The 27,806-nt window shown below is 43.7% G+C and overlaps 1 protein-coding gene across 1 annotated transcript in view; it reads right to left on the reverse strand.

The window, feature by feature from the left end:
• Positions 1-248: 248 nt before the first annotated feature.
• The window catches only part of LOC126355550 (uncharacterized), a 69,791-nt gene continuing 42,233 nt past the window's right edge, over positions 249-27,806 (reverse strand). Inside the window, exons 3-4 of the mRNA XM_050005908.1 lie at positions 27,290-27,516; positions 249-329 (exon numbers count right to left, since the gene is read on the reverse strand). Of these exons, the coding sequence (XP_049861865.1) occupies positions 249-329; positions 27,290-27,516 (308 nt within the window). The remainder of the gene's footprint in view (positions 330-27,289; positions 27,517-27,806) is intronic.

Consider the following 27,806-nt stretch of genomic DNA (forward strand, 5'->3'; position numbering starts at 1 on the left):
ATACTCGATACGCCGGTGGAGTATTGTCCTCATTCCGCAGAGGACGTCGTGGGACGTGTCCCCGTGGGACACGTCACGCAGCTCGCCGACAGCTGCGGCGGCGGCGGCGGCGGCGGCAACTGGGAGCCGCTGTGACGTCACACGGCCCAGGCGACCCTGGAGACGCCGTCTGGCGCGACGGCGCTGGACAGCCCCGGCACGACGACGCTGACCGACGCCAGCGGCGGCGGCGCCAGGGCGTCCGGCGGTCAGTCGGGGTCGTAGCGCCAGTCGACGCGCAGCAGCGCGCACTCGGAGCACAGCGTGCCGGCGGCCAGCACCAGCAGCACCTGCTGACACGACAGCTCTGCAACGACCCGGCAGCAGGCGGTCGCCCAAGCAAATCGCATTTCAAGCCTGGTAACTGTGAGGGCCGATCGAGGAGTTTCTGTTCGAGTGCGCTGCTGCAAGCTTATATGTTATGTAGAGAGAGTCTAGCGCCCGTAAATAGGGTGAATTACCTAAATACTGCACCCCAGTACTGCGAAAATGGAACGTTTTGTTGAGTGTGCTTTTCACACAATTGATTGGTAATCTGGGGTCCGTATTGTTACCCAATCAACAGAGAGTAACAATACTTAGAAAGTGTATTTTTGTGCAAAAATACGCTTTTTAAAATGGGAGAATGCTTGTTGACAGTAACAGACTAAAGTTGGTAAATCACACATTCCGTGCTATTTATTGCAGGTTTCTAGTGCAAATCATGTACAGTACATGGTATTTTGAAACGTTCGCTCACCGACACTTGTTGGCGCCGTTTAACCTACGTAGTGGCTAGGTGCACTGCAACTTGCTAGTGAGTTAGTGCGTGACATGCTAAGCAGTAGCTCGTGAGTGTGGGATGGGATTTACTAATGTACAAAAAAGCCGTCATGTTGATAGCGAATGGAGAGTGTAGAAAGAATTCCGTTCCTTTTTGTATGGTGTATGTGGCAGATGTGCTAATAGTTCAAATGGTTCCAATGGCTCTGAGCACTATGGGACTTAACATCTGAGGTCATCAGTCCCATACAACTTAGAACTACTTAAACCTAACCAACTTAAGGACGTCACACACATCCATGCCCGAGGCAGGATTCGAATCTGCGGCCGTAGCGGTCGCGCGGTACCAGACTGAAGCGCCTAGAACCGCTCGGCCACATCGGCTGGCATGTGCTAATAGTAGTCAACCATCTTGGCAATTATTTATCAAGCTCTTCAACCAGTTACAAGAGAGCTGTAGAATAAAACTTAAATAAAGTAATTCTTCCAATTCATATGTGGCATGAATCAGCAAATCCTGAAGATGCCTAAATAAGGTGAAACACGTAGTTCGTAAATAAGAAACTAAAATTGGAACAAAGACTGTTATCAACTAATGCCTCTTAAAAAAAGTAACAGAAGGGAACAAGTGACGATAGTTGAAGGTGAAATTAATGTTTTTGCTGCTGTTTAAGTTGATACGCTCTTTAGCTCCCGCGCAATCGCACGAGAAAGTTGCATGGTGTAGGCAAATTGCTACGCCTTCTCCAACGACATGGCTTCCACCTGCCTTCATCATTAGTTGCTTGGAAACGATGATGATAATCGTGTTAACTTGTGCATTTAGCCTTAAGAAAGGATATTTCAGATGCACCGCGTATCTGGTCTACTGATGAAGCCATATTTACCAATCATGTTCAAATAAACCACCGAAGCGTGGACTATTGGTCTGTTGACAATTCCCGTTGGCCTCGAGATGTGCAAAGTCAGCGTCCATGGAGTATAAACATGTGTTGCGAGACAGCGAATCAGCGGTTCATAGGCCTGCTTCTCGTAGACGGAGTACTGAACGCCCACTAGTATCGCAGCCTCCTAACAGACCATCTTCTAGGGATACAACGAGATGTTCCTCTGCAGTCTAGGAGGAATCTTTTGTACCAACATGATGGCTATCCAGCCCATAGTACACGAAGTACTACAGAATATGTTCACATATCGTTGGATTGTCGCAGAGGACCTGTACAATAACCAGCCCGTCCCGCCGATTTTTCTCCTGGAGAAAGTTGAAAGAGGCTGTCTACAGGCACATGTCAACTACAACCAATGGTATGCATGTCAACTACAACCAATGGTATGCAGCGACGTACTACTGCAGCCAGCTTGGACATATCCGCTTAAATGGTAGCGTGTGAGCAGCAGTCGTTCCACACTAGACTAGAAGCGTGTATTGACGCTGCCGTTGGTCGTTTTGAACACGACCTCTTACGGTCATTTGTCTTGTTATTCGTCAAAATCCACAAAACTAGTGTAGGTACTTGTGTTGTTCTTTAGCGTGTGCTGTCACAGGTATTGTACAAGTCTCGGTGTATGTTCTGAACACGATATCTCGTAAGTGACTTGTACTTGAATTATGCAACAAACTCCACTGACATTAAAATTGACCTCACTTCTGGTTTGTTAATGTCAATTGGCATTGTTCCATGTTAAGAAGTGTGTTTTACACAATAAATACACTCTCGATGTATTATTACAGTCTATTGATTGGCTAACAATATGAGCCGCTGATTGCCAATCAGTTCTGCGAAAACCGCACATCACTACCACTTTCTATTTCCCCAATATCTGCGGTGCAAGTTTTAGTTGATTCACGCTGCATAACCATGGACACGTAGCCGAGGGATTAGTGTGGCATTCGTGTCGTTCCGCCTTGTGTGCCATAAATGCGGCAACATAAACTAAAGGGTGGTCCATTGATAGTGACCGGGTCAAGTCCTCATGAAATAAGCATCAAACAAAAAAACTACAAAGAGCGAAACTCGTCTAATTTAATGGGGGAAACCAGATGGCGCTATGGTTGGCCCGCTAGATGGCGCTGGCATTTGACAAACGGATATTTACTGCGTTTTTTTAAACAGGATCCCACAATTTTATTACATATTCGTTTAGTACGTAAAGAAATATGGATGTTTTAGTTGGACCGCTTTTTTCGCTTTGTGATAGATGCCGCTGTAACAGTTACAAACGTATACGTACGTGGTATCACGTTACATTCCGCCAGTGCGGACGGCATTTGCTTCGTGATACATTACCCGTGTTAAAATGGACCGTCTACCATTTGTGGAAAAGGTCGATATCGTATTGATGTGTGGCTATTGTGATCAAAATGCCCAACTGGCGTGTGATATGTATGCTGCTCGGTATCCTCGACAACATGATCCAAGTGTCCGGACCGTTCGCCGGATAGTTACGTTATTTAAGGAAACAGGAAGTGTTCAGCCACATGTGAAACGATAACCACGACCTGCAACAAATGCTGATGCCCAAGTAGGTGTTTTAGCTGCTGTGGCGGCTAATCCGCACATCAGTAGCAGAGAAATTGTGCAAGAATCTGGAATCTCAAAAACGTTGGTGTTTAGAATGCTACATCAACATCCATTGCACCCGTACCATATTTCTATACACCAGGAATTGAACGGTGACGATTTTGAACGTCGTGTACAGTTCTGCCACTGGGCACAAGAGAAATTACGGGACGATGGCAGATTTTTTGCACGCATTCCATTTAGCGACGAAGCGTCATTCACCAACAGCGTTAACGTAAACCGGCATAATATGCACTATTGGGCAACAGAAAATCCACGATGGCTGCGACAAGTGGAACATTAGCGACCTTGGTGGGTTAATGTATGGTATGGCATTATGGGAGGAAGGATAATAGGCCCCCATTTTATTGATTTCAATGTAAATGCTGCAATGTATGCTCATTTCCTAAGTAATGTCCTGCCGATGCTATTACAAGATGTTTCACTGCATCATATAATGGCAATGTACTTCCAACATGAGGGATGTCAGGCACATAGCTCGCATGCGTTTGAAGCGGTATTGAATAGCATATTTCATGACAGGTAGATTGGTCGTCGAAACATCATACCTTGGCCCTCACGTTCACCGGAACTGATATCCCCGAGTTTCTTTCTGTGGGGAAAGTTGAAGAATATATGCTGTCGTGATCGACCGACAACGCCTGACAACATGCTTTAGAGCATTGTCAATGCATATGCTAACATTCCGGAAGGCGAACTACTTACTGTTGAGAGGAATGTTGTTACACGTGTTTCCAAATGCATTGAGGCTGATGGAGATCTTGTGCGTTTATTGCATTAATGTGGTATTTATAGGTAATCACACTGTAACAGCATGCGTTCTCAGAAATGGTAAGTTCACAAAGGTACATGCATCACATTGGAACAATCGAAATAAAATGTCCAAACTTAGTTACGTTCTGTATTTCGATTTGTAAGACCTACCTGTTACCAACTGTTCGTCTAAAATTGTGAGCCATATGTTTGTGACGATTACAGTGCCATCTATCACCAAGCGAAAAAACTGGTCCAACTAAAACATTCATATTCCTTTACGTACTAAACGAATATGTATTAAAAATGAGGGCTCCTGTTTAAAAGAACGCTGTAGATGTCCGTTTGACCTATGGCAGTGCCATCTAGCGGGCCAACCATAGCACCATGTAGTTTCCCCCTTCAAGATAGACAAGTTTCGTTCTTTGGAATTATTTCGTTTGACTCTTATTTCGTGACATATTTGGCCCGGTCACCGTCAATGGACCACCCTGTATATTATTACCAAATGAGTCCACACAGGACCCTGGGAACATTATTCTCTTCTTGGCTGCCGAAGAACAAACGGCGAAAGACATCCATCGGAGAATGGAGAACGTGTGTGGGGCCAGCATCACTGTCGTAAATCGTAATTATGAAATGTTCCGCCAAGTTCTATACTAGCAACGAGCTCCCCATATCGCAAATATTGTAATGCAAACGTTACAGAAACTAAATTAGAAGACACTCGAGCACCCGCCCTGTAATCCTGAACTTTCCCTAAGTGTACATCGTGCCTTCGGTCACTATAAGGCCTGGAAGAGTCGATAATTCCTGTCGGACGAGGATATGCAGCAGGGGAACTTCTTGACGCAACAGGACACGGTCTCTGACCAGACTGTCATCTTCAGCCTGGTACGTCGGTGGCAAGATTCTTCAACGCTCACGGCGATTTTACCTGATTGGCATTACGATTCAGGACTGTGCGCGCTTCGAACGGATACTTTTTGATCGTCCCATGTAACTAAACGAAGTGAAATATACCTATGAAATGCGTTCATTGACTGCTTGATACTCTATAAAAAGTGACAATTATTTAAAGAAAACAATTTTTAATGTCACAGTCTCTACAATGAACTGAAAGCATATTTCTCCTAGTTCAGTAGACATTCCTAACCCCATACAGGCTGTCGTGAAAATTACTGCATGTGGGTTTTTAATACCTCTGACAATAATTCTAGATTACTGGCACATGGAATACTTCACTTAAACTACTAACAATTTCATTGCACTTCAGATTATATGGACTGTTTTGTGAGTTTTCTTAAGCAAGTCTACTCTCTACATTCCTTACTACTATCTCTTAAATGTGTTCACATTTTTCGTTTTATATTTTACTAGGGCTGTCATAGCTGTTAAAAAGTTTCAAACACAAGTTTTCAGGACTATCAATATGAATTTAGAAACATGTCTGGAGCAAGGATCAATCATTTTATAATTTTTAGTACATACTAAAAAGCTTCTTTATTTATATATTTATTTTGTGCTCTTCACTTTCGTATTGCGTCAGATTTTTCAATCGATTTCAAATGTACTGATGAGATTGTAATACAGGCCTGTGACGTATTCCAGATTTATTTCAGTTCATCTTCACCTGAGTCAACAGATATTTTACTTCCTCCTACGTGAATCTCGCGAAAACCCCGTGAAGATAATAATTAGACTCGAGGTCACACAGAGGATTAAAAGAAATCGTTCTTGTCATGAAACATTCGCTACTGTGCAGCCGTAGAACACAAAGTATGGTCTACCATGCACCAGGCAAGAAAGCGAGTTAATATTCCTCTGTCTTCCATTTTTGAGCTATGGTGAAAAGTTTAACGTCTCTAGTTCTCCGGGAAGCCAGTTTAAAATAAAATGCAAAGTTTCTATCATACAAACAAACAGACAAATCGACATAAAAAACACGTTAAAAATATAGGGTTATTCGTCAGCACTCCTAGAGTTTTAGACAAGCACTGTGCGTACACTACAACATGTAAAGAAAACTTACACATATTGTGGGACAGAGATTCTTTCCGAATTTCGATTCGTGATACGGGCCATGGTGTAATTCCACTGGGTTGCAGACCTGTCATAATCAATAGACAAACCTTATACTCCGTATTGCTGCGTCTAATTAATTCACGCCTGCAGTGAGCCAACCCAATGAACTGATTTTCAAACCAGACTGCTTTCACTCAATCCCGGGCATTTCGTGTCAGTGATTTCAATGACCTGACGTTTGCTGCGTCACAAATTGTGTCCGTATCGAGAACGAGGCATATGAGTTACAAACTTTAACAGATACTCTATCTGCATATATGTGTCAGTTTTCTGTATATTTTGTAATTTTCGCAAATACGTGTTCTGAAAACCTTGAGGAATGTATGAAGAATCCCACGCGCAAGAATTGCTATCAAACAGAAACAGATAATTAATTTCGTTTTTTGTGTTGTGACGCTAAGAAATATAGGGTTGCTTACAGGCAAATTCATCTTTTAGCACATCGGATTCTATTAATCTGATGTGCTGTTGTGTTAGAAGAATCTGAAAACTCATTACACCTATCTACGGATTTCTAACGACATCAGATTTGTAAATGCTACAGTAATGAAACTGGATCAGTGGTATGTACTCCGCTTTGCTTTATAGCCGATGTAAAGAGTTACCAGCAGCTGATAAGTTTGCTGCAACGTATCTGCACGAGAAACTGTATTGATCGCTCAGATAAACCTTCGAACTGTCTTATTAATTTTTTCTAGACGAAATGGAACGTAACAAAGGAAAGACGACGTTTCACCTAAAAGTATAGCTCCCGCAGTGCTGCTCCACTGTTTTCTAACAGAGTTCGACAAAAAACGCTTTGAATTTAACGATACAGTAGCAGAGAAGGGGTAGGTTATTAGAAAGTATTCCATAATAGAAATTCATACTTTGAAAGCCACAAAAATTTCATTAAGTCGTGCACGTTTTTCAGTTTGTTAAAAGGACGTTGTATGTTCTTTCGGTAGCTTTGAAGCTTACATGATTTTTTAATTTGCTTTTGGAAAGTGCACACACAGCCATCTCAACATTGGAAATGGTAAATTACGATTTGTTGTGACAGTTCAGAGTCAACGTTAGTATGTCGTACCCTGATGCGAAAAGTGTGCGCTGGTATACTGAAAAGAGTAAATAGGACGAAAATATGACAAAGAATACAGAGCGGTGTATGCTATAAACACCGTACTGCTAACACCATAAGAAATGACAATTCACCATTGGTACGCATTTTGTTCCCAGTACACTCCGTATTAGGGACTTAGAGTCTAAATTAACAATGAAGTGTTCTTTTGTATGCCGGATAAGAACTGTTTCAAAATAGAGATTTGAATATTCGTGCAGGTTTGTAAGTACATTCTAGTCACAAGATGACCACAGTACAATAGCAGGAGATTGTGGTATTAAGGCCACCTTTATAAATACACCAGTATTAACATACATACGTAAAGGATCTACATAGTGACATCATTTTTAAGCTGAACGTTCCACATCCTGTTGAATAAGACGTGTGATTATAGTCAGTTAATTGAGCGTTAGCATTCTTACTACGGAGTGCACGACATCAGCAACGCAGGGAATTTTATCTTAACATTGCTACTGTCTACAAACTTGCGTAGTAGATTATATGCTGCTATATCGTTGAATGTTAACAAAGTCTGGACCCTGCCTGAGAACTGGTGACGAAGAGCTCGAAGATTACTTGCAAGGACGCTTGTGTGATACGTGCTCCGATTACAGTGCAAGAATATACTGTTTGGATCTCCGAAAACAAAGACAGCGGTGGCGTTGAGATTACACGAAATTCAAAGTAACCAGATAGAAACAGCAGGATGTGCAGAAAAATAGTTAATGAAGCTTATCCTTCGTGTACTGATTAAAAAAGAGTAATTGAAGGTTCAGGATAACTCTCGAGTAACATTAGCAGTAAGAGGTTTATTAGTTTCGAGATAACGTTTTTCTGCCTTCCCTTTTATACTGACAAGAGATGTGATCCGTTTCACAGTTGCTGTCACCGCTGCAAGTTTTCCGTTCGAGTTCTGGTTCAATCCGTATCTCTAGTTTATAATTTCATTTCTGAAGTTGTCATTATACACACATCAGAAAAAGTTCTGCATCACCCCAATTCCCAGAATTCATGAAGACAGACTTTGACTGTAAATATTGTATCACAGGCACAGCCCCTTTGACTGTTCAGAGATGTCACTAAACCCACCAAAAGATGTAAACAACCATGCATGAGCAGCACCTATTAGATGTAGGGTGTCCGACAGCCGCTCTGTTCTAGACATTCCAACAGGAAGAAGGTACACGGCTCGTGTTGTCTGTAGTTCAACCATGTCAAGACGTTCAGTACCGCGGTTCGATCGCGTCCACATTGTTACGTTGTCCCAGGAGGGGCTCTCAACAAGGGAAGTATCCAGGCGTCTCGGAGTTTTTCGAACATGGAGGAGATACAGAGAGACAGGAACTGTGGATGACACGCCTCGCTCAGGCCGCCCAAGGGTTACTACTGCAGTGGATGACCGCTACTTGCAGATTATGGCTCGGCGGAACCCTTGCAGTCACGCCACCATGTTGAATAATGCTTTTAGTGCACCAATAGAATGTCGTGTTACGACTCAAACTGTGCGCCATAGGCTGAATGGTGCGCAACTTCACTCTGGACGGCCATGGCGAGGTCCATCTTTGCAACCACGACACCATGCAGCGCAGTACAGATAAGCCCAAAAACATGCCGAATGGACCCCTCAAGATTCGCATCACGTTCTCTTCACCGACGAGTGAACATATGCCTTGAAACAGACAACCGTTGGAGACGTGTCTGGAGGCAACCCGGTCAGGCTGAACGCCTTAGATACACTGTCCAGCGAGTGCAGCAAGAGGGAGGTTTCCTGCTGTTTCTGGGTGGCTTTACGTGGGGCCGACGTAAGCCGCTAGTGGGCAAGGAATTCGCCGTTAAGGCTGTACAATACGTGAATACCACCCTCTGACCGATAGTGCAACGGTATCGGCAGCACACTGGAGAGGCATTCGTCTTCAAGGACAATTCGAGCCCCCATAGTGCATATCTTGTGAATAACTTCCTTAGGATAACGACATCGCTCGACTACAGTGGCCAGCATGTTCTCCAGAAACAAACCCTATCGAACATGCATGGGATAGATTGAAAAGGGATGTTTATAGATGACGTGGCCCACCAACCACTCTGAGGGATCTACGCCAAACCGCCGTTGAGGAGGGGGCCAATCTGGATCAACAGTGCCTCGATGAACTTCTCGTCAGTATGCCACGACGAACACAGGCATGCATCAATGCAAGAAGACGTGCTACCGGGTATTAGAGGAACCGGTGTGTACAGCAACCTGGACCACCACCTCTGAAGGTTTCGCTGTATGGTAGTACAACATGCAAAGTGTAACTTTCGTCATCATTAAAAATGGTGGAAGTGATGTTTATGTTGATCGCTATTCCAATGGTCTGTGCAGGTTCCGGAACTCTAGGAACCGAGGTGATGCAAAACTTATTTTGAAGTGTGTATGTGTTGAGAATCAAGATGGATTGGCATCAGGAGACTACTTTTCACCTCTGACTGCTTGAAAACTCTTCTCTCGTAATGAGCCGCATGGCATGGTTGTAACGGTGTGCCCTTCCCTTTGCTGTCGGTGAAGGGACGGCAAATCTCCACAGTGGCTGCTGCGGCACTGTGATGGGAGAAATAGGCGTCAGGACAGGAACTGCAGGCCGCAGTACCTGTGTGGTAATCGCCGAGCTCAAGATTCAGCAAATTCGAAGAAAATGCGTCATAGGATATCAGCTGTTGTGATGTATTCGTATTAAAATAGCTGGGTCCTCAGTGAAGACTACTTCCTTATGTGCACCCTGGTCATGGTTACTGACAACTTTAACCTCCTTTTGGTTGTCTGCTAGTTTCTTACAGCAAGAAATGAATTGGGGGCCCTCTTCTCCAACATTCTAGAAGTTCGTATGATGCTGCTGGAGCGATGGTATACTCTGTTCTTAGTGCTGCGTAGAACTTAGATAACAGCCTTTTTACCCTCCCCCCTCCCTACAGTAACATCCATGTATTACGGAGACGCTTCTTGAAATGGGAAACCTTAAAACCGAAAATTACGTCCTTCTCGCGGAAAACCTCTGAGAAAATTTTGACAATCGGCATCTGAAACTGGCTGCAGAACGATTCCATTGCCGTCGACGAATATTCCCTGGAACGACCACGAAAATAAGAGGAATGAGGGCTTCTGTGGAGGAATATACACAGTCGTTTTTCCCTTGGTCTATCTGTGATTGAGACAGAAAAGGAGGTCCCTGTAGTGGTACAAGGTATGCTTCGCCATGCAACATAAAATGCCCTGCAGAAAGCGGTCGTAAATGTAAATATAGAATGGTCATCGTGATTTCTCGATTTTATCTTCACAACCTAGCGACCCTGAAGACTTGTGCGAATAGGTTTGTAAGAGAAGAAGATGTACACTAAGCGGAGGAGGGAGGAGATTAGTGTTTAACGTCCCGTCGACAACGAGGTCATTAGAGACGGAGCGCAAGCTCGGGTGATGCAAGGATGGGGAAGGAAATCGGCCGTGCCCTTTCAAAGGAACCATCCCGGCATTTGCCTGAAGCGATTTAGGGAAATCACGGAAAACCTAAATCAGGATGGCCGGAGACGGGATTGAAAAGTCATCCTCCCGAATGCGAGTCCAGTGTGCTAACCACTGCGCCACCTCGCTCGGTCACTAAGCGGAGATACGCTGGCATTACACCTAGCATTACCAGGCCACAAGAGTACAGTTGCCAAGAATAGTGGATTCCAAGTGTATCTCTTGTCCCCTACAATAACCATTACTTGCTTAGCTGAATTTATAGACGGTAAGTGAATTATAATTTTCAATGTTTTTCTGTTTCGAATAGTACTGCGCCTTCTGTTTTATTTAGAAACTGAACATATATCAGCTAGCAGCTTGAAATTCATTTACAACGGAATTCTCAGTATGGCGTGGGTGTGCTCCTCCAATGGATGACACTGTTGTTAAATGAATGGAGAATTACAACTGTTAAGAAGTCAAGCGGTCTGACGCTATGGACCAGCAACTTAATTTTGGGGGTTTTATCAGAAGTACTTCTACTTTTTGGTGCAACGTTCTAGAACATTCAGTACATTCAAAATAGAAGTCGATGGGTCGCAAAAAATATTGAATTTTATATTGGTTTCACTGTACCTATTATTTGATAAATTTTTTTATTAAATATAAATCACAGACAATGTGCTGTCAGTCTTAAAAAACATGCATTTATTTCTGTCCGAAGGTAGAAAAATACAGAAGAACATATCCAACACGAAAGTTAAGGTAGGCATTGGCGATTGGTAACTGGTGATGAGGATAACATGAAGTTTTGACATCAGATGAGAAGCGTAAATACTCCGCGAGAAACAAACCGTGATGACGAGAGGGAGAAAGGGTGTAAATTTACTGAAACACTAGGCGCTCTTTGCGAAGCTGATTCGTCTGCCTCATCCTGTTTATATCAATGAAATACACCTGAATGTGGAACAAGATTGAAACGATGTGCAGTTCCAATATATATAACTAATGTGCGATGTGAGTTCTCAATTAATAAAATAATTTGGAAGTTTTCTATTTAATTTATTAGCAGTGATATTTCGTTTGTTGCTCGCTACGGAATATTCGAAGGTACAGTAAATGTTTGTGCCTGTTTGAACCCCTTTCATATCGCATATTAGTCTCTAGTCATAATATGTTTTAAATGTAAATTTTTTAAGATAATTTTTTGTTTGTTTTACTGAAACACTGCTACTTGTATCATTAATAAATTTGCAGAGGAATTCCAATGTGGCTATCACAGTAATTGGACAGATATGACGAACTGCTAGGAGATATGTCAGTCAGCAGCATCCACTCATAGACACACTGAAGTACCAAAGAAACTGGTATAGGCAAACGTACTCCAATACAGAGATATGTAAACGGCAGATTACGGCATTGCGCTCTGCAACTCCTATATAACACAACAAGTGTCTGGCGCAGTTGTTAGATCGGTTACTGCTGCTACAGTGGCACGTTATCAAAATTTACGTGAGTTTCAACTTGGTATTGTAGACGGCGCCCGTGCAATGGGACACAGCATCTCAAAGCGATGAAGTGTGAATTTTCCTGTATGACCATTTCACGAGCGTTCCGTGAACATCAGAAATCCGGTAAAACGTTAATTCTCAGATATCACTGCGGCCGGTAAAAGAATCTGTAAGAACGGGACCAACGACGTCTTGAAGAGAATCGTTCAAAGCGACAGAACTGCAACTCTTTCGTAAATAGCTGCAGATTTCAATGCTGGGCCAACAACAAGTGTCAGTGTGCGAACCATTGAACGAAACATCATCAGCATGGGCGTTCAGAGTCAAAGACCTACTCATGTACCCTTGATCATTGCATGATACAAAGCTTTGCGCCCCTCCTGGGCCCATCAACATCGACATTTCACTGCTGATGACTGGAAACGTGTTGCCTGGTCGGACGAGTCTCGTTTCCAGTTGTATCGAGCGGTACGTGTATGGAGACAACCGCATGAAACCACTGACCTTGCATGTGAGAAAGGGGACTGTTCAAGCTGGTGGAGCCTCTGTAATGGTGTGAGGCGTGTGTAGTTAGAGTGATACGGCACCCTTTATATATCTAGATACGACTCTGGCAGGTGACACGTACGTAAGCATCCTGTCTGATCACCTGCATCCATTCATGTGCATTGTGCAATCGTTCGGACTGGACTTGGGCAATTCCAGCATGAAATGAGACCCCTACACGTCCAGAAATCCTACAGAGTAACTCCAGGAATGCTCTTCTGATTTTAAACACTTCCGATGGCCATTCTCCCCAGATATTAACATTATTGAGGGTCATATGTGGGATGCCTCTCAATGAGCTGTTGAGAAGAGATCTCTACCCTCTCGTACTCTCACGGACTTACAGACAGCCCTGCAGAATTCATGGTGTCAGTTCCCTCCAGCACTACTTCAGACATTAGTCGAGCCTACGCTACGCCGAGTAGGTGTACTAGTTTCTTTGGCTCTTCAGTGCGCGAGAAGTACTTCTCTGAAATAATAAATAAAGGCAGAATTGTTTGTGGACAAGGGTACCATCGAATTTCATGAATTAAGAAATGACGTAAGTACGTACGTCGATTACACGAGAATGTATATCGGAACACTCGCTTACATAATCCAGAAAATAGCTCCTCGCTTGGCAAACGAAAGACCAGACTTTCACTTCAAGTGACACCAGAAGGGAAACTCGTTGTAACGCTGAGGTATGTTAGAAAAGACATTTACTGAATTAGACACTTCACTCAAAAATTGTTTAAAAACTAAAAAGTAAGAAACAATCAACTTCATTCCTGTTTCAATTGAATATTTATTATCCTTATGTTAACTAAGAGTTCGCCTTATTTTATTAATACAAATTTTGATAGCAAAAACGTAGAAAATAATCAATTTATTTTGCTTAATAGATAGACGAAATTTTCATTCGGTTCACGAATCAGTTCGTTCCCGAATGAGGTGTTGTCTGGTTCTCTGTACGTACTGCCTGTGGACGATGACTCAGAGTAGTGGATGTTACTGTTGGGCCTTACGTACTTTCTTGTTCTCTTACTGTCATCTATAAGCAAGTTTGAGTTTTAGAGCGAAGGTGAAGTTTTTCCAGATCACCCAAACGACCCACATATGGCAGTAAACTGAAAAAGAAAGGATTGTCTTCTGCAGTACAATCTGCTTGTTTCCCCATATTTAGAATTCTATTACTTTCCTCCTGTTCCATCATTCTCTTTCCCAAATCTGCTTTCTTTATTTGTGCTTCTTTCTGAACAGTGCGGTATGGGAAACCTGTCCTCGGCTTCAGTGTACGGAAGTACTGTGCCCTGTTAAAGTTAGTTTCTACTACACTCGTCTCTTTCGTTTTGTTATTTATGCCAGTAACGTCTTCTTACGATTTCCCACCAAAGGAGACGTGAGGTTTCCTACCATCTGGCTCTGAAGAACAACGTCTCGAGTGAAGCGCAAGAGATTTGCAACTTCCATTTCTTGGGCGGAAGACTAGCGGCAGAACCAGGTTTAGATTGGGGAGTTCGCACATTCTTTCTAAACGTACCTTTCCAGTCCATCCATTTCTTTCTACATTCGTCCTCTACAAGCACGAGAATTTATGGAGTTCAATAAAAAAATTATCGTTGAAGGAAACTATATCCAAGCGTGCATCTAAAATGATAACGTGTGAGTCAGGAGGAAATGTACATGGTTTGAGGAGTGGTAGTGATGGTGACTAACCTTGCTCTGTTCCGCACAGTTTCCGAGATAAAACACCCTGAATAACTCCAAAAGTGGACCTCTAACAAAAAAGTGTTGCAGTACAAGATTAAAGTAGATTACATTTTCCACAAAAAAAGGCCGTATATTTATTTTCTCTAGGGCTAATGGTTTGCACGAAGACTGCGAGATAATACTGAAACTCACGAGCGACGTCCATGCGTCGTAGCTTAGATAGCTTTTTATAGGGCAATTTCTAGTAGTTTCCCTACATGATGGATAACAAGTGTCCTGTATCGAATTGTTCGCCTCTAATTCCTATGCACTACTAAGGTGCATTGTAAACAACGACAAAGTACTGAATAGTAAAGAATAGAAGTAACAATGTATATTAAACTTATCCTGTCTCAGAAACCACACAGAAGACGCATATGTCCATCGGGGATTTTTTACTCAGTATCACACCTGACAAGAGATGAATCTTTATTTCTAACTCTTCCTGCAGATTTCCATTCTTAATTGCATATAATAAAAAGATATTAATAAATAGAATAGGATCTTATTTTACAAGTACGTGTTAAACCTGTTTAACTAGGAATTTCCTTTAAAATTATTATTTATTTAAGTACACAACTGTTATTAGTTTTTACTATAATTAAATGAATCATTTCATACGAAGTTGATTTTCTCACTTTTCTTTCAGGTTTTAGTCAACAGACCGACTTTTAGACATATAGCATATGAATTTAGAATTTGTACTGTTAGCTTGACATTTTGTGACACGTGTTCAGCTATTGTGCTACAGTTTTTACCTGAAGTAATGCCGCCACACACCGAAGAACAGTCAAGAATGTAGCAGAAAAATGTTTTCTGTTATGGAAATTACCGAACTGCGTCGGAATAATAGACGGACGACATTGAGAGGTTAAATGCCCACCACATAGCGGACGTAGGTATTTCAAGTACCTGAAGTACTTTTCAGTAGTTCTAATGGTGTTTCTGATCCCGATAAAAAGTGTTTCGTTATTAATGTGGGCGCTAGAGGAAAACAAAATGATGGGGTAGTTTTTAATGTCAGTGAATTGCTTAGACAGCTGGAAAACAACGAATTTAATCTACCTAACAAGAAAATCTTGCCGAACAGCAGTATTTCAGCACCACACGTTTTCGCTGGAGATGATAACCTTCCAATTGAAACAGTACCATCTGCGTCCGCTTCCAGCAAAACCTATAATAATATATCAAGAAAACTTTAATAATAGTCTATGAAAAGCTAGAAAAACCAGTGAATTTTCTTTTGGGATTTTATGGATTAAATGGCTCTTTACAGGTACATGTTTAGAAGTATCGGACGTGTCTGAAGTAAACAAGCTTGTAAAAACTGCTTGCGTATTGCAGAATATTATCAGAGGCAGGGTTGGCATTAACGAAACTAGACAAAATATAATTTCTTCATGGAGAGACCGTGAATGAATTGAAAAGTCGATTGAATCCTGATCCAGATAAATATAGAAGGCGAAACACACAAAAAATGGAAATAAGGAATAAATGCGCAACTCTTGCGAGTTCATAGCTATTTCCTATTTCCTCCCACAATTTCTTTGTCATAGAGGTATTTTCTATTTATTTTGACTGTCATTCCACAAACATGGCCTGGATTGAATTTTCGAGATCACCGTCTCACACTCGAGATCAATCAGTTCTAACTTCTCTGCCATCTTTGCTGCACGAAAGCTTCTAAACGACTGGAAAAGACTGAGCGGTGCACTGGGGTGAGTGGTGAGCGGCGAAGCTCAAGCGACAATATGTTTCGCGTCGCCGTACGCGCTTATCCTAGCCTGCCGCCCGGCATTTCCTTTGAACTCAATGTAAACATACACGAGAGCGGCGCCGCTTTATTGCTTCTCGCCTGTTGCTCGTCGCTTGCCGCTCCTATCGTAGCCGAGGCCTTTACTCTCCGGTCGTGCTCGCGCCACATGTTGGCTCATGCGACCCTTTGGTCTCTGAGGGCTGGCGATCAGGAGGGAGGTAGGGCTGTTGATACAGTACCGATAAATCGATACTTTACCAAATATATCAATATGTACATACGATAAATTCGACGATGATATATCGACTTCATAATAGCAATATCAAGTGACGATATTTTAATTTTATATTATATTTTTTCGCAATTTTCGGTAATTATTTGAAGTTTTTCTTCTGAAATTTCAGCTGAACATAGTTTTACGTTCACTGTGTGTAGAAGTCTTACTACTTTTTGAGCTTTAATGACATCCAGTCCGCCGGACGGCGTGGTGGAGCGGTTCTTGGCGCTACAGTCTGGAACTGCGTGACCGCTACGGTCGCAGGTTCGAATCATGCCTCGGGCATGGATGTGTGTGATGTCCTTAGGTTAGTTAGGTTTAAGTAGTTATAGGTTCTAGGGGAAAGCAGAAAGGTGGAAGGAGTATATAGAGGGTTTATACAAGGGACGTGAGGACAATGTTATGGAAATGGAGGAGGATGTAGATGAAGCCGAAATGGGAGATAACATACTGCGTGAAGAGTTTGACAGAGCACTGAAAGACCTGAGTCGAAACAAGGCCCCGGGAGTAGACAACATTCAATTGGAACTACTGATGGCCTTGGGAGAGCCAGTCATGACAAAACTCTACCATCTGGTGAGCAAGATGTATGAGATAGGCGAAATACCCTCAGACTTCAAGAAGAATATAATAATATAATATAATAATTTAATCACAAAGAAAGCATGTGCTGACAGCTGTGAAAATTACCGAACTATCAGTTTAATAAGTGACAGCTGCAAAATACTAACGCAAATTCTTTACTGACGAATGGAGAAACTGGTAGATGCGGACCTCGGGGAGGATCAGTTTGGATTCCGTAGAAATGTTGGAACACGTGAGGCAATACTGACCTTACGACTTATCTGAGAAGAAAGATTAAGAAAAGGCAAACCTACGTTTCTAGCATTCGTTGACTCGGAGAAAGCTTTTGACAATGTTGACTGGAATACTCTTTCAAATTCTGAAGGTGGCAAGGGTAAAATACAGGGAGAGAAAGGCTATTTACAATTTGTACAGAAACCAAATGGCAGTCATAAGAGTCGAGGGGCATGAAAGGGGAGGCAGTGTTTGGGAATGGAGTGAGACAGGGTTGTAGCCTCTCCCCGATGTTATTCAATCTATATATTGAGCAAGCAGTAAAGGAAACAAAAGAAAAATTCGGAGTAGGTATTAAAATTCATGGAGATTAAGTAAAAACATTGAGGTTCGCTGATGACATTGTAATTCTGTCAGAGACAGCAAGGACCTGGAAGAGCAATTGAACGGAATGGACAGTGTCTTGAATGGAGAATATAAGATGAACATCAACAAAAGCAAAACGAGGATAGTGGAATGTAGTCGTATTGAGTCGGGTGATGCTGAGGGAATTAGATTAGGAAATGAGACACTTAAAGTAGTAAAGGAGTTTTGCTATTTAGGAACTAAAATAACTGATGATGATCGAAGTAGAGAGACTGTAAAATGTAGACTGGTAACGCAAGGAAAACGTTTCTGAAGCAGAGAAATTTGTTAACATCGAGTATAGATTTAAGTGTCAGGCAGTCGTTTCTGAAAGTATTTGTATGGAGTGTAGCCATGTATGGAAGTGAATCATGGACGATAACTAGTTTGGACAAGAAGAGAATAGAAGCTTTCGAAATGTGGTGCTACAGAAGAATGCTGAAGATAAGGTGGATAGATCACGTAACTAATGAGGAGGTATTGAATAGGCGTGGGGAGAAGAGAAGTTTGTGGCACAACTTGACTAGAAGAAGGGATCGGTTGGTAGGACATGTTCTGAGGCATCAAGGGATCACCAATGTAATACTGGAGGGCAGAGTGGAGGGTAAAAATCGTAGAGGGGGACCAAGAGATGAATACACTAAGCAGATTCAGAAAGATGTAGGTTTCCGTAGGTACTGGGAGATGAAGAAGCTTGCACAGGACAGAGTAGCAAGGAGAGCTGCCTCAAACCAGTCTCAGGACTGAAGACCACAACAACAACAACAAGTTCTGGGGGATTGATGACCTCAGAAGTTAAGTTCAATTGTGATCAGAGGCATTTGAACCATTTTTTGACATCCAAACCTTCTTTTAAACTGTGTGAAGTATGTGGAGGTGGGCACGAAAGAACAAGTCCGATTGCCCTGGGGCGTGGCTGTGTGAATGGAATAATAAGATTTCCGATGTGAGGAAATAGTATACCATTGGCATCCTTGGTAGAGCCCAGCACATCGTTGATCTCGCGGCTACTGTAGAAGATTCCAATCTGGCGAAGTTTAGCCAACCCGGTCAGTGACATTCTTCACCTAGGGTAACAGTGCTGATGGTTGCAGTTTGTCGATTTCTTGCCCACCTTTCTTTGTTTTGCTCGTTCCCATCGCCTTCTGCCTCAAGAGACGAGTTACAAAAACTGTCTCTTTTTAAAACATTGCTGTAATTTAATGAGTAGAATCGCAGTTGAAACACACTAGTAGACCCAGAAAAAGGCCACTGTTACCACAACCGAAACGTTTGTTTTTCCAGCTTATTCCTAACTTTATGACGCGGTACCATACTCCGAAAAGTTTAATGACAACTGACTCTGGTCGTGGATAAATGAGGTTATATAGGGTCACGGTAGATAAAATAGATTTAATTTCTTTTAGTTAACCAGGAAAGACTTATATAATAGCTTAATCAAATTAATTGTCGTGCACCACGGCTCTCATAGGGTGCTTAGAGATTCCGGCCGCAGCTGCGAGAAGGACTTTTTTTTTGTCTTATGAATGATCTGATGCTTGGAGGCAGCGAGGACGTTTCAATAAATGTCATACACCTGCAGGCCTGATAGAAACAATCTGATGCCATTTCAAAGAGTGGCACATCTACATCTACAGCATAATCTACAAGCCACCTAATGGAGGGTGGCGGAGGGCACGCCTAATATCATTAACTCGTCTCTCCTACCATGTTCCATTCACGAATGGCGCCTGAGAAAAATGATTGCGCTAAGTCTTCGTATTGTATCTGGTTTTTCGAATTTTCTCTTCGTGATCATTACGAAAGATGAGTGTGGGAGGAAGTAATATGTTGACCGGCTCTTCCCGGAATATTCTAAATTTGAATAGTAATGGAAATGGAAATGAGCGTATGGCTTCGCTGGCCGGGAGGCCCCATCGGGGATCTTCGGCCACCAAGTGCAAGTCTTATTTCAGTCGACGCCACATTGTGCGACATGCACCCGGTGACTGACGATGAAATGATGATGAGGACAACACAACACCCAGGCCCCGAGCTGAGAAAATCTTCAACCAGGCCGGGAATCGAACCCGGACCCGCTTGCATGGGAGGCCATTACGTTACCACCCAGCTAAACAGGGAGGGTTTGAATAGTAAATCCCTACGTGATGCCCAGCGTCCCTCTTGTAACAACTGCCAGTGGCGTCTCAGTGTCATTAGATACACATGTGTGTCTGTTATTTCGGGAAGGTCAGAAAGAACAGGTACTACTTTGATCTAGCAGCCATTATGAATTAAGACACCAAGGAATTAAAGACGTTGGCTGCAAGCGGTCATTGACCGAAGTTGAATATTTGTGCCACATTCGGGTCTCCTGGATCACCATTGATTGCAATCAACTCTGCTTGCAGACAGTGTCTGTAATTTCTTCGTGTCTTATTAGGAATTTGTGGTAAGTACTATGGGACCAAACCGCTGAGGTCATCGGCCTATAGGCTTACACACTACTTAAACTAAATCACACTAAAGACAACACACACACCCATGCGCAATGGAGGACTGGAACCTTCGACGTGGGGAGGGGTGGGGTGGGGTGTGGGGGGCACCTGCGCGAACCGTGGCATGGCGCCCATAGACAGTGCGGCTACCCCGCTCTACTCTTTGTGTTTTAGTTCATAATGGTCACTGGCTCGGGATAGTGTCTGTTCTTTCGGACTTTTCTGAAAGGACAAAAACGGTCAGCGATCTCTTCAATAGAGACGCGAGTAATGTGGGTGATGGGTAAGTGGCACTACATTGGTGGGGGGTGGATAAGTTGAGAAGTTGGATATGACGGGAGGCGTGCTGTGGTAGTCCGTGTATTTGGAATGACCACTGTGTCCGGATTACTGAGAAATAACAGTATCTGCCTAGGAAGCAGGAGACGTGGTTTCGAATCCCAGTCCGGCACAATATTTATTCTTCCCCATTGTTTGCAATCAATACCTGCTTGCAAACAATATCTGCAATTCCTGTGTGTCCGAGTTTCAAAGCTTCGTCTATTGAAACAAATTTTTACTCGGCATTACGAGGCTGAATGTACTACGTTGAAGACGTTTCTAAAAATGAAAAATCTGAAGTGCTTTTCTGCAATAGACTCGTTGGGCTCGGTGGCGTCAAGCAGTACACATCATAAGATCAATATTAAATTCTGAGTGTATCTTATCTTTTTTCAGTAGTGTGAAAATTTCTGGCTAGCCACCTAAAATCTTACCTGAAAGTCGCTGCCTGGTCTGTTAGCCGGCGTGTTTATAACATATCTAGTGTGACTGTGGTCGGTGAAAACGTCATCGTTCCCGGCCACACGGAGGCGGACGTGCGAGGACCTCATCGAACAACTTTAATGTCTTATCCCAGTGATGGTACCTACATCTTACACCTAGAGCCTTCACTCCGTAAGGCACCTAGTGGCGTGTGGCAGAAGAGAATGTACCTTGTCAACCACTGTCGCACCCCCCCCCCCCCCATCCCTTTCCTGCTACCGTAGAGGATGGTTCCCAGGAAGAACGATCGTTGGTACGGCTCTGGTTCGGCTCGAACCACTGTATCATGGACTTTCCGAAGGATATACGGAGCAGGAAGCATTATATTCGGAGATACTGCTAGGAACGTATGCTCTGTCTGTTTTAATAGTGTGCACAATGGCTGTCTTGCCACTGGAGTAGACTAAACATCTCCGAGACGTTTCCGCTCTTACTAAACGAACGCGCAACAAACCCACTGTTCTCCTTTAGATCATTTCTGTTTTGGCCATCATTCCTATTTAGTGCACATCCTAGACTGACCGGCAATATTCAAGTATATTAGTCGAGCGAGTGATGTGTAACTTACTTCGTGGCTGGACTACGCTTCCTGAGGGTGGTGCCAATGAATCACTCTCTGTCGTCTGCCATAACCGCAGATATTTTACATCGCTCCGTACGCATACTCCTAGACATTTTATGGATGGCGCTTACTTCTTGGTATGTTATGGATGAAAATCCTTGAGGTTATGGTTCTTCAGTTGTGCCTTTATAGGAAAATGACATTCCTCTATTCAGGAGGCTAATGCGCTCCTGTTATTACAGTTCGATTAATCTTACTAACGTTCTGTAACTAGCACAGATTTCGTAATGTGCAGTTACTGCTACAATCACGTTAGCGTTGCTGCACATTGTTGTCATTGTTGTTAGTACTACGGCGTGTGATGCTACTCACCATTCGTCCATATTGGCTTTCTCTTCTGCTGCTCGTGAAACTACTGTACTACACAATAATTCGCAATGCTGTAATAGATCATTGTTATATTCTACAACAATTAACAATTTCACGATACATTCTAATACCGTGCTTGCTTCATATATACTTTTTTTGTTACTCCAGTGAGCGTCTATGGCACATAATAAATTATTGTAATCATACAGAAACTAGGTAAATAGTTCTAGGGTAACCCTGTGGTCGTTTTGTCAAATTCTTTACGAAATATTTCTACCTAAGGTAGCATAAATGATGCAATTACTGGTTTCAATTTACTACAGGCTCATCAGCAGATGCTATCAATGTGTTAACGAGTTACTACGCCGTGTACTCACATAATCTGTTGGTGGCTTGGTAATACATCACAACGGCAATGATAGAGGAAAACGCCCAAAACTAAAAACCCAGTTTTGTTTCTGATTTTTATAAAAATACAGAAAACAAAGAAAATTTTTGGTGGCTTGCTAGTACATCAAAACAATAATGATAGAGAAATATTCCCAAAGCAAGAAACACGATTTTGTTTGTGATTTTTATTTTAAAAAAGTAAAAAAAAAATGTCTGTTAGGGGTGTGTAGTATTTTGTTTCCAAACTTATGCAACTTTTACATTTTTCTCTTACAAAAGGTCATTGAAAATTATTACAAGAAAAATAATGTTCAAAAGACTGTCACTTGGCGGCTTAGTAACTAGATGCCAAAAGCGGACCCCTTCTGAAATAAATAAAACGGCAATAAATCAAATTGGAAAATGTAGTGAACTCAAGAATACATAATGTAGTTTCAAAGTAGATGTAATACACTCCTGGAAATTGAAATAAGAACACCGTGAATTCATTGTCCCAGGAAGGGGAAACTTTATTGACACATACATCACATGATCACACTGACAGAACCACAGGCACATAGACACAGGCAACAGAGCATGCACAATGTCGGCACTAGTACAGTGTATATCCACCTTCCGCACCAATGCAGGCTGCTATTCTCCCATGGAGACGATCGTAGAGATGCTGGATGTAGTCCTGTGGAACGGCTTGCCATGCCATTTCCACCTGGCGCCTCGGTTGGACCAGCGTTCGTGCTTGACGTGCAGACCGCGTGAGACGACGCTTCATCCAGTCCCAAACATGCTCAATGGGGGACAGATCCGGAGATCTTGCTGGCCAGGGTAGTTGACTTACACCTTCTAGAGCACGTTGGGTGGCACGGGATACATGCGGACGTGCATTGTCCTGTTGGAACAGCTAGTTCCCTTGCCGGTCTAGGAATGGTAGAACGATGGGTTCGATGACGGTTTAGATGTACCGTGCACTATTCAGTGTCCCCTCGACGATCACCAGAGGTGTACGGCCAGTGTAGGAGATCGCTCCCCATACCATGATGCCGGGTGTTGGCTCTGTGTGCCTCTGTCGTATGCAGTCCTGATTGTGGCGCTCACCTGCACGGCGCCAAACACGCATACGAACATCATTGCCACCAAGGCAGAAGCGACTCTCATCGTTGAAGACGACACGTCTCCATTCGTCCCTCCATTCACGCCTGTCGCGACACCACTGGAGGCAGCCTGCACGATGTTGGGGCGTGAGCGGAAGACGGCCTAACGGTGTGCGGGACCGTAGCCCAGCTTCATGGAGACGGTTGCGAATGGTCCTCGCCGATAGCCCAGGAGCAACAGTGTCCCTAATTTGCTGGGAAGTGGCGGTGCGGTCCCCTACGGCACTGCGTAGGATCCTACGGTCTTGGCGTGCATCTGTGCGTCGCTGCGGTCCGGTCCCAGGTCGACGGGCACGTGCACCTTCCGCCGACCACTGGCGACAACTTCGATGTACTGTGGAGACCTCACGCCCCACGTGTTGAGCAATTCGGCGGTACGTCCACCTCGCCTCCCGGATGCCCACTATTCGCCCTCGCTCAAAGTCCGTCAACTGCACATACGGTTCACGTCCACGCTGTCGCGGCATGCTACCAGTGTTAAAGACTGCGATGGAGCTCCGTATGCCACGGCAAATTGGCTGACACTGACGGCGGCGGTGCACAAATGCTGCGCAGCTAGCGCCATTGGACGGCCAACACCGCGGTTCCTGGTGTGTCCGCTGTGCCGTGCGTGTGATCATTGCTTGTACAGGCCTCTCGCAGTGTCCGGAGCAAGTATGGTGGGTCTGACACACCGGTGTCAATGTGTTCTTTTTTCCATTTCCAGGAGTGTACCTTCCGGAAGCTTATTGAACTGTGGTTTCTTTGTCGAACCCAAAAGGTCTCCAACTGAATGTTCCTTCTGACTCACCGTTTTTGTTACGCTTCAGGCAGAGACTAACTCATTTTTCACGAGCAATTTCGCCTTTAAGAGGGTGTTCAGAGTTATTTGTCTTTGCCAGCTGTACCGCCATATTCATAGTCCGAGTAAGCCCTAAGAAAGAAGTTTCCATAACAATACTAAACAAGCTATTGAAGGGAAACTGTAGTTCTACCTATTTTGTTTTGGGTGCTTTCTCTGATGACTTTACTTCACGCTGAGCAGATTCATAAATGCAGGTCCTGGAACAGTGAACTGTTTACTGGTCTTCATTCATCCAACCTCGTTTCGTGAACTGCATTGATGGCTCTAGTCACTTAAGATGGGCCGACGGCCCCTGTGGTCGAGCGGTTCTACTCGCTTCAGTCCGGAACCGCACTGCTGCTACGGTCGCAGGTTCGATTCCTGCCTCGGCCATGGATGTGTGTGATGACCTTAGGTTAGTTAGGTTTAAGTACTTCTAAGTCTGGGTGACTGATGATCTCAAATGTTAAGTCCCATAGTGCTTAGAGCCATTTGAACCAGTTTTGAAGATGGGCCCCACTTTCTGTATCAACCTTCCCCATTACCCTCTTTGAACCTACAGTAGAATTCTAAGAGAATAATCACTTTACTAAACCACGCAAACTTCAAACATGAAAAAGTAAGGAATCCGCTCTAGACAACGAAAAGTGTTCCAGTTTAGGCAATTACAGGCTACATTTTGTTGAATACATAAATTTTGGCAAGAAAAGACGAAAGGCAGCATTTGTGGTAGTATTTTAATCTGTTTATAGCAAGTTGATTTCGGCTACTGTGTAACTATCTTTAGTGCAGTTACGAGTGTGAGTCAAATGAATAATTTAAATAGTTTTTAAAATTTTATTTGTTTTGCAGAAGTGGTACAAAGCTGTATCGTTTTTCAACATAATCTCCCCCACGCTCAATGCAAATCCTCCATCGCTTACAAAGTGCATAAATTCCTTAATAAAAAATTTCTTTTGGCAGTATGCTCCACCACTCATGCACCGCGTGAACGGAACTTCTTTCCTCCCATTGCGTCTTTGAGTGGTACAAACATATGGAAATCACTTGGGGCAAGGTCTAGTATGATGGATGAAAGACACTCAAAATGCAGGTTTGTGATTGTTGCAACTGTTGTACCGGCAGTGTGGGGCCTTGCATCGTCATGTTGCAAAAGGACACCTGGTGACAGCAATCCACGTCACTTTGATTTGATTGCAGGCCGAAGATGATTTTTTAGGAGATCTGTGTATGATGCACTGGTGACAGTGATCCGTCTAGGCATGTATTGCTCCAAAATGACACCTTTTTCGTCCCAAAAGAAAGTCACCATAACCTTCTGTGCTGATGGTTCTGTTCGAAAAATCTTAGGTTCTGGTGATGAGGAATGGCGCCATTCCTTGCTCGCTCTCTTCGTTTCCGATTGGTGGAAGTGAACCCAGGTTTCGTCCCCAGTGACGACTCTTGTTCAAAGCGCCGACGTTGGTCTTCACGACTATCAACACGTTGTTCTCTCATTTCAGGAGTCAGCTGCCGTGGCACCCATCTGGCTGACACTAGGCTGGATCACATCATGAACAATGTAGTGTGCTGATCCATGACTAATCTGCAAACATGCTGCAATGCCATTCAGTGTCACTCGGTTGTTTTCTTTCAAAATTGCTTCAATTGCTGCAATGTTATGTGGAGTCACAGCTCGATGTGCCTTACTTAGATGGGGAGCATCTTCCACTGAAGTCACATCATTTGCGAACTTCCTCTTCCGTTCGTAGACTTGCTGCTGTGACAAACATGCATCACCGTCCTGAACCTTCAATCGTCGATGAATTTCAATAAGTTCCACACCTCCACTACGCAAAATCCGAATAACAGAACGCTGTTCTTCCCTGGTGCAAGTCGCAAGTGGGGCGGCCATCTTTACCTTGATACTGCGACGGTATGTGAGCATCTGCGCTACACTGCCACCTACAGGCCATTCTGCAAGCTGTTTGTAGCATGCTTGCCAACTTAATGGATAACAGAGCATAATTTCGATTTGTTATAGTGATGACTAATCGTAAATGCCCGTCTGGTATCATGTGCGATTTGATTTACGATGACTTCGATATGACTGTACTGAAGATAACCACAAAATAGCTGAAATCGATTAGTGATAAAGAGATTAAAAGATTACGACCGATGCTTGCCTCCCTCCTAACTACAATCTCATTAATATGGTCTTGAGCACGCACTTCTTGAGAGAAACAGAGCTGAATACATTTGTAACCAGACATTTCAGGGAAACCTTTATGTCATAGGCTCTAGTCTGAAATCTTACTGTTGAACAACACGTATTTGTTGAAAGGATTACGAGCTAATTTATAGGAGAAATAACGAAGAATGTAACACAATGTGAAACGATTTCGGGTTGTCAACACATGTGTTTTTGGAGTGATGACAAAAGAAAGCGACCATTGCACCCCGCAACAAAATGGCTAAACTCAGAAACTAATATGTACAGTTGGTTCCCCTAGAATTAAGGAGAATTCAGAGCCCAGAATTAGGTGTCGTCGGCCGAAGTGGCCGCGCGGTTCTGGACGCTAGAGTCTGGAACCGCTCGACCGCTACGATCGCAGGTTCGAATCCTGCCTCGGGCATGGATGTGTGTGACGTCAATAGGTTAGTTAGGTTTAAGTAGTTCTAAGTTCTAGGGGACTGATGAACACAGGTGTTAAGCCCCACAGTGCTCAGAGCCATTTGAACTATTGGAACTAGGTGTCGGCTTGAGGGCGGTTGACAGTCCAGGTTTGTGCACTTTCTCTACCATCCGTGCAACCTTAGGTCGAAATGTCTGACAAAGCAAAAACTTCAGAAAATGGTCATTGTGGAATCACCATTGTCTACGTCTCACCGTCGCTTCTAGAGTGGCCACTCACCGCGGCGAGCACCGCCAGGTTGCCGGCGTCATGGTCTCCGCCGGGCATGGCGGAGGCGGAGGGGGCGACGGCGGTGCGCGCCGCCTGGACGAGCAGCGCGGCGTGCAGAGCGCATGCGCAGCCCCAGAGCGCGGCCACGGGCCACCGGGGGCCCAGGCAGCGCCGGTAGCGGGACACGCCGCGGGGGCGGTAGCCGCCGAAGCCGCGGCTCACGTGGATGCTGGCCGCTGCCGGCAAAGTGCGAACAAGGGCTGTCAGCAGGGGGCGCTCCACCCCTGCAGGGCACCTTTCACTTTGATGTCTACAATAAACTACGGAATTTCCAGTCATCGTACGTTTATTTACAACGGCGTACTGAATGGTAACAATTAAAATTACTTGTAAACTCTTAAAAATTCTTGGGTGAAACAAACGTTATTAACATTCTACATCCTTATTCTTCGTCTCATTAAAAATTTCTTTCATTTGCACTACTAGCCATTAAAATTGCTACACCAAGACGAAATGCACATGATAA

This window comes from Schistocerca gregaria, chromosome 3, assembly GCF_023897955.1.
Source record: "Schistocerca gregaria isolate iqSchGreg1 chromosome 3, iqSchGreg1.2, whole genome shotgun sequence".
NCBI lineage: Eukaryota > Metazoa > Arthropoda > Insecta > Orthoptera > Acrididae > Schistocerca > Schistocerca gregaria.